At 42.0% G+C, this 12924-nt stretch overlaps 1 protein-coding gene across 1 annotated transcript in view; it reads left to right on the top strand.

Annotated features, from left to right (window-relative positions):
* Positions 1 to 12924, top strand: part of LOC140232980 (neural-cadherin-like) — a 62679-nt gene that overhangs the window by 27409 nt on the left and 22346 nt on the right. Inside the window, exons 5-16 of the mRNA XM_072313085.1 lie at positions 20 to 131; positions 413 to 808; positions 2238 to 2449; positions 4187 to 4463; positions 5524 to 5690; positions 6301 to 6629; positions 7277 to 7481; positions 8408 to 8555; positions 9510 to 9650; positions 10234 to 10511; positions 11490 to 11790; positions 12164 to 12355. Coding sequence (XP_072169186.1) covers positions 20 to 131; positions 413 to 808; positions 2238 to 2449; positions 4187 to 4463; positions 5524 to 5690; positions 6301 to 6629; positions 7277 to 7481; positions 8408 to 8555; positions 9510 to 9650; positions 10234 to 10511; positions 11490 to 11790; positions 12164 to 12355 — 2758 coding nt within the window. The remainder of the gene's footprint in view (positions 1 to 19; positions 132 to 412; positions 809 to 2237; positions 2450 to 4186; positions 4464 to 5523; positions 5691 to 6300; positions 6630 to 7276; positions 7482 to 8407; positions 8556 to 9509; positions 9651 to 10233; positions 10512 to 11489; positions 11791 to 12163; positions 12356 to 12924) is intronic.

Genomic DNA, 12924 nt, shown 5'->3' with positions numbered 1-12924 from the left:
TGCTTCCTTGTGTTTGCAGGTGAATGTTATGGTGGAGGACATCAATAACTGTGAACCAACCTTCAGTCAAGACGTCCTCAGTTTCAATGATGTCCCAGAAACCGCAGAGCCCGGAGACACCATAGCCACAGGTGAGGTCAAAGGTCATTCTTCTGTGAGATTCTCTGCCTGACAAGATTACAGTAGATGCCTTTTCATTGTGCGACGATAGCTTTAGTCTTCTGTGATCAAACAAAAAGGATGTGAAGGATAAATGGTATGATATAAGATGTTATAGGATCTGCACAAGACTGTGCTATCTTGTAGCATGGATATTTGTGGGGGATTACAATGTTGTTAACTGTTCGGCAGTTCTATGAACCACCTTGTATTCACACTGATTATCTCGCTGGATTTCTTCCCTGCTACACAGTGGTTGCCACTGACTGCGACACTGGGGTAAATGCTGAGCTCACCTACAGTATCGTGACGACTTCCACCGTCTTCTCAATCAACAGCACCAGTGGGGACATCTCCCCCACTAGTGTCCTGGACTACGAGAAGGGTCCCCGCTACTACACCTTCACGGTCAGCGCCATGGACGGCGGCAACCAGCCTTTGTCCAGCACGGCCACGGTGGTCATCTCCCTGGCCGATGCCCCGGAGGCGCCCGTCTTCAATCCGGACGACTACTTCTTCCGCATGGATGAGACGGCCAACCAAAACTACGAAGTGGGGACCGTCTATGTGAGCGATGACGATGTGGGAGATACCATCACCCTGGCCATTATTGGTGGGGATGGAACTTTTGCCATCAATCAGAATACAGGTAATGTCATGGTCGATATTACTTCCGAGAGATTTTATGTCATCTTGTATCTTTTCACGCTGATTGTAGATAGGTGGCACTTCGAAATTAAGTTCATGACTAATTTGAAGAAGAGAATATGCACACAAAAAGGGGTCACAGTTTTAAATGAGAAATGTCCTTTTTCAGCAGATTACAATGCTAAGGCAAACAGGTTTCAATTCTCTCTTTGTTTTACAGGAGAATGAAAACTAAGGGTGCGTTCGAGCGCTCTCCTAAAGCGAACTGTACCGTACTGTACCCGCGCCAGAGGAGCGCTCGAACGTTCCCAAAATGTACTGTACTGTACTGTACCGAGCCAAAAGTGGACCACTTCCCGATGGGCTCCAAAAGCGTACCAAAACGTACCCAAAGTTTGCTGTAAAGCATGCGCATATCATGTGCATACGTCACAATGCAAAAACATCATTCTCCTTGTTCGGGACACCTGTAAGTAGTTCAAGCGCTAGGTGGATGACCTTTTCTAAAAATAACTCATGAGGTACGCTTTCTCCACAGAGCGCTCGAACGCTCCAAAACTGGCACAGTTCGGTACGGTAGGCTTTGGTTCAGTTCGCTTTGGTTGGCTTTAGAGCGCTCGAACGCACCCATTAACATATGTGGTGATTGAGGAGATGCAGCAATATTAGTTGATCATGTCGGCAAAGTTGAAATTGAACAGTTCTATGAAAAGTTTTGAAGTTTTAAAATTGAACAGTTCTATGAAAAGTATTGAAGTTTTGAAATTGTGGTGCCGCTAGTGCTGGATGTGGAGACGTAACACTTCATGCATGTACAACAATATAAAGAAAATATTCAGAAAATTCAACATAATTTCTCTTTTCTAGCATAATAAAAGAGCACTTGACTTACCTCTTTCAGGAAGCAGGGGTATGGTATTACCCTTAACATTACATGTATGTCAATAGCAATTCAAAAGAATTTGTCCTTTCAACAGCAACAAATGAATTTTTTTGGAATTCTCTGATATCTGTATATCTGTCTGTGTGCATGCATGATGTCATGAAGTTTGGTAGTCTTCTCATCCAGTGATGATGGCACTAAATCTTTGAAAATTTATAGTTCAATTGAATTGTCTGTTTTGTTTGTTGTGTGTTTTTTTTTTTACTAAATTCTGGTGACATATTCTACTAATATATATATATAGATATATACTAATAATGCTGCATTCACTCAATCCACATGTATAGGTTGGTCTCATTCCCTTTTTTAAAGCTTCACCAAATGTGTGTAAACCACTGTGGGAATGGAATGAGTGATGTTAAAGTTCCATATCTTCCTTTCCGTTCAATTTTTTTTCTACTCCTTGAGTGTTTTGTTATTTGTTGTTTCAAGGAAATATAGCATGTCATCACAGACATATAATGATGATTGTTTTGTCTTTCCTTAGGTGTAATATCAACAGTGCGAACACAGCCATTCTCATATCAGTCGCTGTACCAGTTCAACATCTCCGCTACGGATTCCACTGGACTCGAATCCATGGCGATGGCAGAAATTTCAGTCACAGACTTGAACGACAACATCCCGAGTTTCCCCGATTGCGGCACCTATGCTCCAAGCATATCAGAGGATGCTAACAACGGGGATGAAGTGATTCAGGTGAGCGTGAGATTTTGTTTTGGCTTTGCCCATGCCCACATTGATCTCGTAACCCGCTCCCACCGCAATTCTCCGAGAGCCTTCAATGCCCCCAAACGAGATTCTTTTTTGCAGGTCAACAGAGAACGGATAGTTTCGTGGTCCTCTGTGTGAAAGCAGTCAAGCGGTACATGCTTTCCAAATTCCATGGTCAATTACATGTGCCATCAAACAATGCAAATTCTCCATCGGGCACGAAGTATGGAAAGATGCATTGATGGAATCACAAACCTTTTTGTTATACAAAATAAGGACATCTGAGTGGGGTCAGTGAAAGTCAAAATCTAGTAAGGCCAGCCTGGATAACTACATACTTCTTCATATGAGTTTTTGTAACAAAACAGGTTTGTTACTGCATTGGAAAAAGGTGAATTGGCAAAAATAGATGCAAACTTTGAGACAGAAACATTACAGATATTGGTAGGGTAAACTCTAATCTTTCGATCAAAGTCATTTTTCTTGGTCTCATAGTACAAATAAACATGAAATTAGATCGCGAATGCAGACACTCTTGTCTACATTTTGGGAACCTGGTATACCGGGTTCCCGTATATCAGTTGACGCCATGGGAACCTGGTATGCCAGGCTCTCGTAATTAACAGGTTAACAAAATCTTTCACCCTCTATTTACAATTGTTTGTATTCATTTGCCCTTGAAGGTGGCAATTTATTCTTTGAGGTGTCTTCAGCCATTCAGAACAATATCTACTCATTGCAACTGATTGACAAATTGCCCCACATCGACGTAAATAAGCACTGAATTGATCAGTGCTTATTAACGTCGATGTGGGGCAATTTGTCAATCAGTTGCAATGAAAACATCTCGACGGAAGAATTTCATGAATTTGAATAACAAAACAGTACCCGCTGCATGCTATAAGGATTAGAACCAACACTTGCTGTCGGGCGAAAGCTCGGTGGTCTAGTGGAGATGACGCCTGTCCGGTGATCAGGAGGTCGTAGGTTCGAATCCTGCTCGAGTATGTATGCCCATGATTTTTTATCATGGCTACTACTAAAACACTGATCAATTCAGTGCTTATTTACGTCGATGTGGGGCAATTTGTCAATCAGTTGCAATGAAAACATCTCGACGGAAGAATTTCATGAATTTGAATAACAAAACAGTACCCGCTGCATGCTATAAGGATTAGAACCAACACTTGCTGTCGGGCGAAAGCTCGGTGGTCTAGTGGAGATGACGCCTGTCCGGTGATCAGGAGGTCGTAGGTTCGAATCCTGCTCGAGTATGTACGCCCATAATTTTTTATCATGGCTACTACTAAAACACTGATCAATTCAGTGCTTATTTACGTCGATGTGGGGCAATTTGTCAATCAGTTGCAATGAAAACATCTCGACGAAAGAATTTCATGAATTTGAATATCTACTCATAACTCTAGTAGATACTTGTATCTTTTTGAATAAGATTTCATAACCTGAGCAGTACTGTAGATTGCAGGACAAAACTAAAGTAATTCAAACAGGATGCATGTTGTGAAATAGTCTGAACTTGCCAGAAATACTCTGTTAAGAAGATTAACAATGATGTTACATGTCATATCTAGATATCTTACACAGGTCACACCTCATTTCTTGCAGTAAAAAATAAGTGGCAGATGTCATGTTTCCACATATCTTTCCCCCTTCTCCCATCCCCATTTACAATGCAATGTGGGTATTCTTCTCTCTGGGCAGGTGACTGCAGTGGACGTTGACCAGGGTTCCAATGCCGAACTTAGCTATTCTATCTCTTCCAACGATAATACGAACATTGCCCTCTACTTCCGCATCAACGATGACGGCGTGATTACGACCACAGGGAACCTGAACCGCGAGGTCACCCCGATCTTCGAGGTGCTGGTGTCGGCGGAGGACGGTGGGGACCCTGCCCTGACTGGGTTCTGCACGTTCTCCATCACCCTCAACGATGTCAACGACAACCCTCCAGTCTTCTCGCAGTCCCAGTATCGCAGTAAGTGTGGGAACATGTAGCTGAGAACTAGCAACTCAAGTCTATGTTGGGAAGAATACCTATATAACTCCACTTTATGCAGACAAGATGCGTGATGTGTTCTTGAGGATGTGGTAGCGTTAGAATTCAGTGAAAAAAAAAACAAACACCTCATTATGCTAACCTTAAATTAGATTTGGTATGCTGTCTTTTTCTTCTGCTTAAGATATCATGGTTCTGTCATGCCCCTATAGAAAGTAAAATGTATCCGCTTGTACAAAACAAGGAAATAGTCATGCCTTCAGACTAAGAGTGGAGCAGTGTGTCATTTTGGTTATTCATCTGTCCATCCATTGGCCTCTCTGGCTTACGATTGATTTGATCTCTGCCCTCAGATTGTGCTACTGTATACGCCGAATATTTCACGAGGTTTTTATTTGCGCGAATTTTGCGAGTCAGGTGCTATTCGCAAAGTCAAAGACATGCAAAAATATTTACTTTGATCCCAATGTGAATGTGACGTACGTGTGTACACTTCTCCGTTCAGTACAGGACTCCCCGATCACGAATTTAACCACTTGCGAAATCGTCGGGAGTTCCCAATTCGCAAAATTTAGACTCGCGAAATATATGGCGTTTACAGTATTTGAAGACAGCCAGTACTCCCCTGACTGTCAGAGAGGCTCTCTGATTTTTATTCCCTAGTTTCTCTACACATTTTTAATCAAATGTCAGTGCCTCCCTGTGCCTCCCTATGTTGTGTATTAAGAGGGCATTGCGTATTAGGAGGGTGTTGTATGTTAGGAGGGTGTTGCGTATTAAGAGCATGTTGTGTATTGGAAGGGTGCTGCATATTAGAAGAGTGTTATGTATTATGAAGGTGTTGCATATTAGGAGGGCATTGTCCAAGGGGCCTGCAGCAATCCCTGACTCTCAAGATTTGTAAAGCAGTATGCTTCAGGTGGACTGACATGAAGGTGAAGTGGGCTGTTCAGGTGAGCACTCGACACAGATCTCTTATTCTCAATAACTCTTCAATGTTTCTTTATTTTTTTTTGTGTGTGTGTGCTTGTTGCTACAGCCTCAGTTAGATCTGATGCCGCTGTAGGTGACGTGGTCCTGACCGTGACAGCTGATGATCTGGATGAAGTGGGAACACTGATTTATGGTGTCCCGGACACCATAGACTTCGGCATCATCCCCATCACTGGGCAGATTATCGTTAGAAGAGATTTGACTACTGTTACGGTAAGCTGGTTTCCCCTCTTGTCAGTTGTTTCCCTCCCTGTTCAGGTGGTTGAGCTTTGATACTACCATCCCCTGTAAGCAGGACAGTGATGTGCTGATAGAACAGTGATTTGTAGTCCACATATTAGCTGGATGGTATTTCTGTATCCATATTCCTGTGTCCAGCAGGTTAACATGCAGATAACGTAAAGGGAAGGTGGGTGGGATGGTGTATTAGTGAGGCAAAAAATCAATCATTCAGTAAGTCCTCTGCGGGTGTAGTTGAATGACTCTGTCATTGAGTGGTTTTGTTTGTGGGAAATCAGTTACCAGACCCCAACATACCTTTCACGTTTCATTTTTAGCGTAAATCTTTTTGAACCCAAGGCCCTTCTTAGTCCCTGCGAAGATTTTTGAGGCATAGTTACATGATTGAATACATAGAATGAAAAGTGGCCCACGTGCAAGAACTTCAGCTTGAGAATCCCTGTTGTAAAGTATTCAGGTGACCAGTACCATACTGATGTGACTCAAGGAATCCCTTAGCAAAAGTGTGAATGCATCTTTGTGCATTAGTCATTGTTTGATCTGTTGCTGAGACCCACAAACCCGACTGTTTCCATATCAGGAGCCAGATTCGTTCACAGTGACCGTGACAGATGGAGAGTCCACGTCAAGCAGCAACGTTGTAATTGACGTGCGTGACCCGGCAGATACCGTCAGTCAGCCCACATTCGAGAACTTGCCCTACCAGGTGATCATCCCCGAAAACTTTGCCTTCAACGAAGACATCCTCGTGATTTCAGCCACGGATGGCGACGACCAAATCGGGTTCAACATCATCCAGGGGTTACGTCCCGAGACCAACAGCGAACTAACCTTTACCCTGGACCTTGTGCCACTGAACAACACGGCCATCCTCACGTTACAGCAGTCTCTAGATTTTGAGACTGTTTCTAGGTAGGTCGATGTCGGGCTACTCACTGGCATATTTTGCCACAGATGATTGACACAGAAGAGTCTTTCACTCACATGTATGAATATGTGTTAATGCGGAAAAGAGATGTCATACATACTGATTTGTGCATGTGATCATGAATATTTGGCTTTTCAATCTGCAACCTATCAGATATCCATGTACAACATGCTACTACCTTTGTTCTACACTTACAGGCAAGAAGTTATAGGCTAAGAAAAGTGTAATAGAATTGGTGCACTTTCTGCACATGCGTAGATATAGAGCATTGCGTTTGTGTATACTGTACGAGCTGAAATTTTCGCGGTGGTTTTATTTTCGCGAAATAATTTCGCAAATCGCCTTTGAACCACGAAAATAACAACGCGCCAATAGCGAAATTCAGTTAGCCCCGAAAAGGCGAAATTAACAACACGCGAAAATGTCCTCCAACTAGCATTCACGAAAATATCTGTACGCGAAAATTTCAGCTCGTACAGTATGTGCAGCAAAAACCCAGGTACATAGTGTATGGCTCCCAGTGTGCCTTTCTGCACATAACCCATATCACTGTTGCAAGAGAATATTACCATATGCAAGTTTTGAAATCCATTTCAAGCAACTTTTCATTGATACTCTTTTTAATCAACAGCTACAGTCTAACGATCAATGCCCAGAGCACTTCACCATACTCCACTGACACCATTGCCACAGTAACAATTGAGGATGTGAACGACGAGTTCCCTATATTCCCAGCCAGCACCTTCTATGCAAATATCTTGGAGAATCAAAATGCTGGTACACCGGTCATCAGAATACAGGCGACAGACAGAGATGCTTCGGAAGTTTTCCGTCAGGTAAAACCAAAATGGTTTTCCTTCCCCCCCCCCCCCCCCAGCAAACATATGAATATGCAAATATTGTGCTTTGTAATGTGTGACTACCGGAAAACCTGCCAAACATACAGTAGCAGCAAGAAATAATCACAAAGTGGTCCCGTAAATATTGCAGAGCATTTGGTAGGTTCATCTGAATGAAGTATCCGTTCGGGTAGGTCCTCAAAGAAGGAAAGAAAAAATATCCCCTGAAATTTTGATATATCTGTGAACCTACTGCTTTCTGCAGCAGGCTAGCTGTTACACGCTGCAGTGGGATAATGAGACTTTAATTGTTTTTGATTCATTATTCTTGACTGGGTGAGAATCAGAGGAGAAGCCTCAGCAGTGCCTTCCTTGAATTATAAAGCCAGAGAGGCAAGAAGAATGAGATGATAGGGAAGTGGGTCAGGGGTCAGGGGTCAGGGGTCATTGGACCAGGACAAATTTGCTGATGTTCACAGATTTGATGATGTTCAAACGGGAACATGTTGCAATGGAAAAGATAATGAAGAAAGTTTCAAAATTTCACTTTCGGTTTTCATTCTATGTTGTTATTGTATTGTGAGTACACCTTCCACAATGGTATACATGTGGTACTGTATACGCCAAATATTTCACGAGGTTTTTATTTTCGCGTATTTTGCGAGTCAGGTGCTATTAGCGAAATTAAAGACATGCGAAAATATTGACTCTGATCCTGATGTGAATGTGACGTAGGCATGTACACTTCTCCGTTCAGTACAGGCCTCCACAATCACGAATTTAACCACTCGCGAAATCGCCGGGAATTCCAGATTCGCGGAAATTTAGACTCGCGAAATATATGGTGTACACAGTAGTTGATGCTGATGCAATGGGGGAGCTAGTCTTGTGCACAGTGTGACTTGTCTCTCCTCCGTGTGCAGATCACGTACAGCATACTGACAGCAGACACAAGCTTTGAAATAGATCCTACAACCGGAGCGATCACTTCCACGGAAACGTTTGACCGCGAAGCCCTCGACTCGGAGACGCTCATCATCACTGTGCAGGCTTCCGATGGCTTGAATATCAGTAAGTTATAGTTGACGCCACTGTTTAGCATATGGGAGCAGTGATTCAAAAAATGTTCGAATTATCACATTTGATGCATACGAATAGTTCAGTTGTATCAAAAAACATCCTACCATATAAAAATTTGGCAATGAAGCCACAAATATGAAGAGATATCAATAATTTTTTCAATAAACCATAACTGTGGATGGGTTATTCTAGAAACGATTTTGATAAAACTATTTTTTACATTTTGTATATTGATTACACTGATGAACATTTTATGTTGGTTCTTTTTATCCCTAACTCACATTTTAGAACTATTTTGAAGAATTAAAGCTGTGTGTGTGTGTGTGTGTGTGTGTGTGTGTGTGTGTGTGTGTGTGTGTGTGTGTTTGTAATAAACACTGCACTCATTGCATTACATTATTGTGCATACATTATTGTAAATATTTCCAGAGCTGCCAAGTCTTCATAATTCTGTAGGAGGCTTTGTGAACACTTCAATATGTCTTCATGTCTGGATAAGAGAATATAAAAGTCACTATGAAGTGGAAATTATTATTTTTTTTTTTTCATATGGAGGTGCATGTCACACGCAAGCATCTCCCTGACTACTCTGTAGCATTACACAGATTTCTGATGGGGATGTGTTTACAGCCCTGACCTTTGCGATTCTGACTTCTAAGGGGAAGGGAGTTGTGGCTTCTAATCTACTGCATAAGCTGTAATTTTCGCAAGGGCTTAATTGTCTTTGTTGTTGTTCTGTTTCAACCTTTTTTTTTTTAACATTTCATACTTTGTTTGTGTGTATTTTTTTGTGTGGTTGTGTTTTTAGAAGATGATATTCTGATACTAAATGCTACCTGGATACTAAATAATTGCTGTAATAAGTGTTGCGTTGAGTATATGCCTGGATAAGTGCTACTGTGCCATCCCCTGACCCCACTGCATCTTGCTCTGTGTTGACAACAGGAACCGCTCAGGTCTTCATCGAGGTTGTCGATGAGAACGACAACGAGCCTGTCTTCACGGGAGACTTCTCCTATGAGGTTGCCGAGGACACGCCTTTTGGGTCTGTGATTGGCACCGTCACGGCAACGGATGCAGATATCTGTGAGTTCTCCCTCTTAACCCCTTCTGTTTCAGGGACTTTTGACATTGTGTACAATGCTATAGTGTTTTTTTGTGCCCATTAGCACTCAAAGAACACAGGGGGTTAAACCATTGCACACACTTTCTTTCAAAGACTTGGATGACATATTTCATGATTTCATAAATAATCAGCAACTTTCTCATTCATTCTGTAGTGCACATCAAACTGGAAGTAATCTGCCTGTGTGCTTCGGGAAATTCATCTTTTCCGTAATATGTGCCTTGAGAATTTCTTTTGGTGCTATGCTAGATATGTTGACATGAATTTACCGCCAAAGCAGTGGACAGAGGCAAGCAAGTTGAGATGATGCCGCATTCTGTTGAAGAGTTTGCATGGAAACTCCTGTGAGAAATGTGTGCGCAGGTCATGTTTTTCATCAATTCTGTAAATTATAAAGGCAATTGGCCTGCTGTCATCAATAGATTGATTCTCTATTTTATGTCTTCCCATCCAAATCATCAGGATGATTCATTTCTGGATCCATGTTGTCTGATTTGCCCGATTTTGTGTATTTATTCTTTTATTTCCTTTTTGTGCATTCAGCCCAAAACTTGGAGTATTTCATCAGCAGCGGCAACCAGGGGGGTGCTTTTGCCGTACGCATGAGCACCGGTGAGATCGTGGTGACTGGCAACCTGGACTTTGAGACGCAGACACAGTACACGTTGGGTTACAGCGTCAATGATGGCTTGAATACTGCAACCACCACTGTAGTTGTAAACATCACCAACGTGAATGACATTGCTCCGCAGTTCACCGAGAACCTGTACACAGCCACGGTTGTCGAAAACACAGACGACTTTACGAGTGTGATCGTGCAGGTATATGACTGTTTCTGCCATCTGTAAACAATCTTCCCTGCGCTTTTACTTCTGTTATTGTGTTGGTAGGAGTGGTGGGGAGGAGGAACTTTTTTATTTTAATATGATATGTGAAAAGTGCGTGATTTGAATTGAATTGAATTTGTATTGTGGGCTCATTTACATGGCTGCTAAGTAAGCAGTGAAAGCTTCCAACTCGGCAACCACAGGACCGACAGCTATAAATCTTCCCAGTAGGACTAGGCAATAAGGATAAGGTGCCTTGCCTAGCGATACAGCCACTGCAAGCCAGGGTACTCTCTGTCCAGAACTTTTTTTTAACTGCTGGATGACAACAGATCCAGTGCTTTTCATCACTACAGACTTGGGTCAATTAGTGAAGCTACATAATTCAAAAACTTTCAAATCTCTCTGAGGAATTACAGATGATTTGAATATTGTCTGCTCCATCATCCCACCCTGCTCATTTCTTGTTGTAAGCCTCGCAACCTGATTACTCTACATCTATTCCCGAAGCTCATATTCATCTTTCCATGTATGTGTGCATTAATCTTGATAATTTAATGTGAGAATTGGGAATGAAATGGCAGCAAGCAGCACCAAAACCCAAAGGTATGTTTTAATTCAATTCAATAATATATTTATTTCCGTCAAAGAAAAAAAAAAATGACTCAAAGTGGTACAAGTTGTCCATTTGACTTTCATTCATCTGGCCAGTTATGCGTGAATGATATTATAACCCCCCCCCCCCCCAAAAAAAAAAAAAAAAGAGGAAATAGTGCACATTTTGTCATGGTTTAAAAAAAAAGTTAATCATAACAATGGAAAAGAATGTTTAAATGTATTTTCTTTACTTTACATTTTGTACTTTGTAATCAATTTGTGGAAGGGAGGGGGCGAGCAGATAGAGTGGAGAATGCACTTTTGAAAGGGAAAAAGTGTGAAGATAACTTAACCTAGTGTCATACATTTTGACAGGTGCAAGCTACCGATGGGGATGCTGGGTCATCCGATGCCGACATTGTCTTCTCGCTCATTGGCACGGGAGCGGGCACAATCTTCGTCATCGACGAGCAGACGGGAGACATTCGTGTCACCCAAGAGCTGGACAGGGAGGAGGTCGCGCAGTATGACCTCGTCGCCATAGCGACCGATGAGAATGGCAACGGGCTCTCCAGCTACGTCGACGTCGTGGTAACAGTTGGGGACGTGAACGACAATGTGCCGTCCTTCCCCAACCTTGAATACGTGGGCAGCGTTGAGGAGAACAGGCCAATGGGTGAGAATCCATCCTCCAGGCTTGCTGTAACCCCTTTTTCTCTGTGATAATGCTGTCACATATTATGAGGACGTGCTCAATATGAGAATGTAATCGATGGTGTCACAAGATAATCATATGGCAATTTGTGTCAGACCTATTGTTGTCTGTAAAACTTCTCAAAGTAAAAAGATTAAAGCTTTTATGCTCTAACATTCATGTATTTGAATGTGAGCATTCTTACTTGTACTGCTCAACATAGTATATGTATATATTTATTTTATTTTATACTATATACATATACACATATACATAGAATGCAGAGCCATTGATAACCTCTGAAGAATGATATATCATGCATAGTTACAATATCTCTCTTCACTGTATCTTAAAGGTACGGAGGTGATGGTGGTTGCGGCTGTAGACCTCGACACAGATCCATTGGTATACTCCATCATTCAGGATGATGCAAATGCGTTTGCCATAGACCCTGACAGTGGGTTAGTGACGACGACGGAGGTGCTTGATCGGGAGGTCCAGAGCGAGTACGAGATTACAGTGCAAGTCTCAGACGGCAGCTCGACCGGTGAGTTATAGCCGTCGTGTGTGCTCCAACAACGTAGAGCTGATGCACTTGTACTGTATCAATATTCTAGGTGTCATGGCTAGTGTAACAGGAATAATAAATGTATCTTTGATGTGTTTTGTGTGTTGTTTCCATGACATGTTTTTTTTTTTTTTTTTTTTTTTTCAGTCTGTAAATTTAAAATGCTCAACACATAAGTTTCATTCTGTTGCTGTTCCAAATGCAGTTTTCTAATCTTTACTCTTTGTATACAAGGGGACAGTATTGACCAATGCCATTTAAAGAAAAATAGAAGAAAATTCTCGTGAGCAAGTGAAAGTGGGCCTGCTGCTTTTAATGTTGAAAGACTTTCATAACAAACCAACCAATCCCCATCAGGTGTTAATCATATTCAATCTTGCATATGAAGTGAAGGAGTAAGCATGACACCCAAATAAACTTCACAGTAGCATATTGCCTTTGGTATAAAGATTGTCTTTCAGCGTGAGAGTGCAAGGTGCATTGTAGCGTTGCTGCAGATCTGTACAGCTTGAAAATAGTTGTGCGTCAGGGGCGATATCAATCCTGAA

Source organism: Diadema setosum, chromosome 9, assembly GCF_964275005.1.
Source record: "Diadema setosum chromosome 9, eeDiaSeto1, whole genome shotgun sequence".
Taxonomy (NCBI): domain Eukaryota; kingdom Metazoa; phylum Echinodermata; class Echinoidea; order Diadematoida; family Diadematidae; genus Diadema; species Diadema setosum.
The sequence above is the reverse complement of the archived record's forward strand: the minus strand, read 5'-3'. Positions and strand labels throughout refer to the sequence as shown.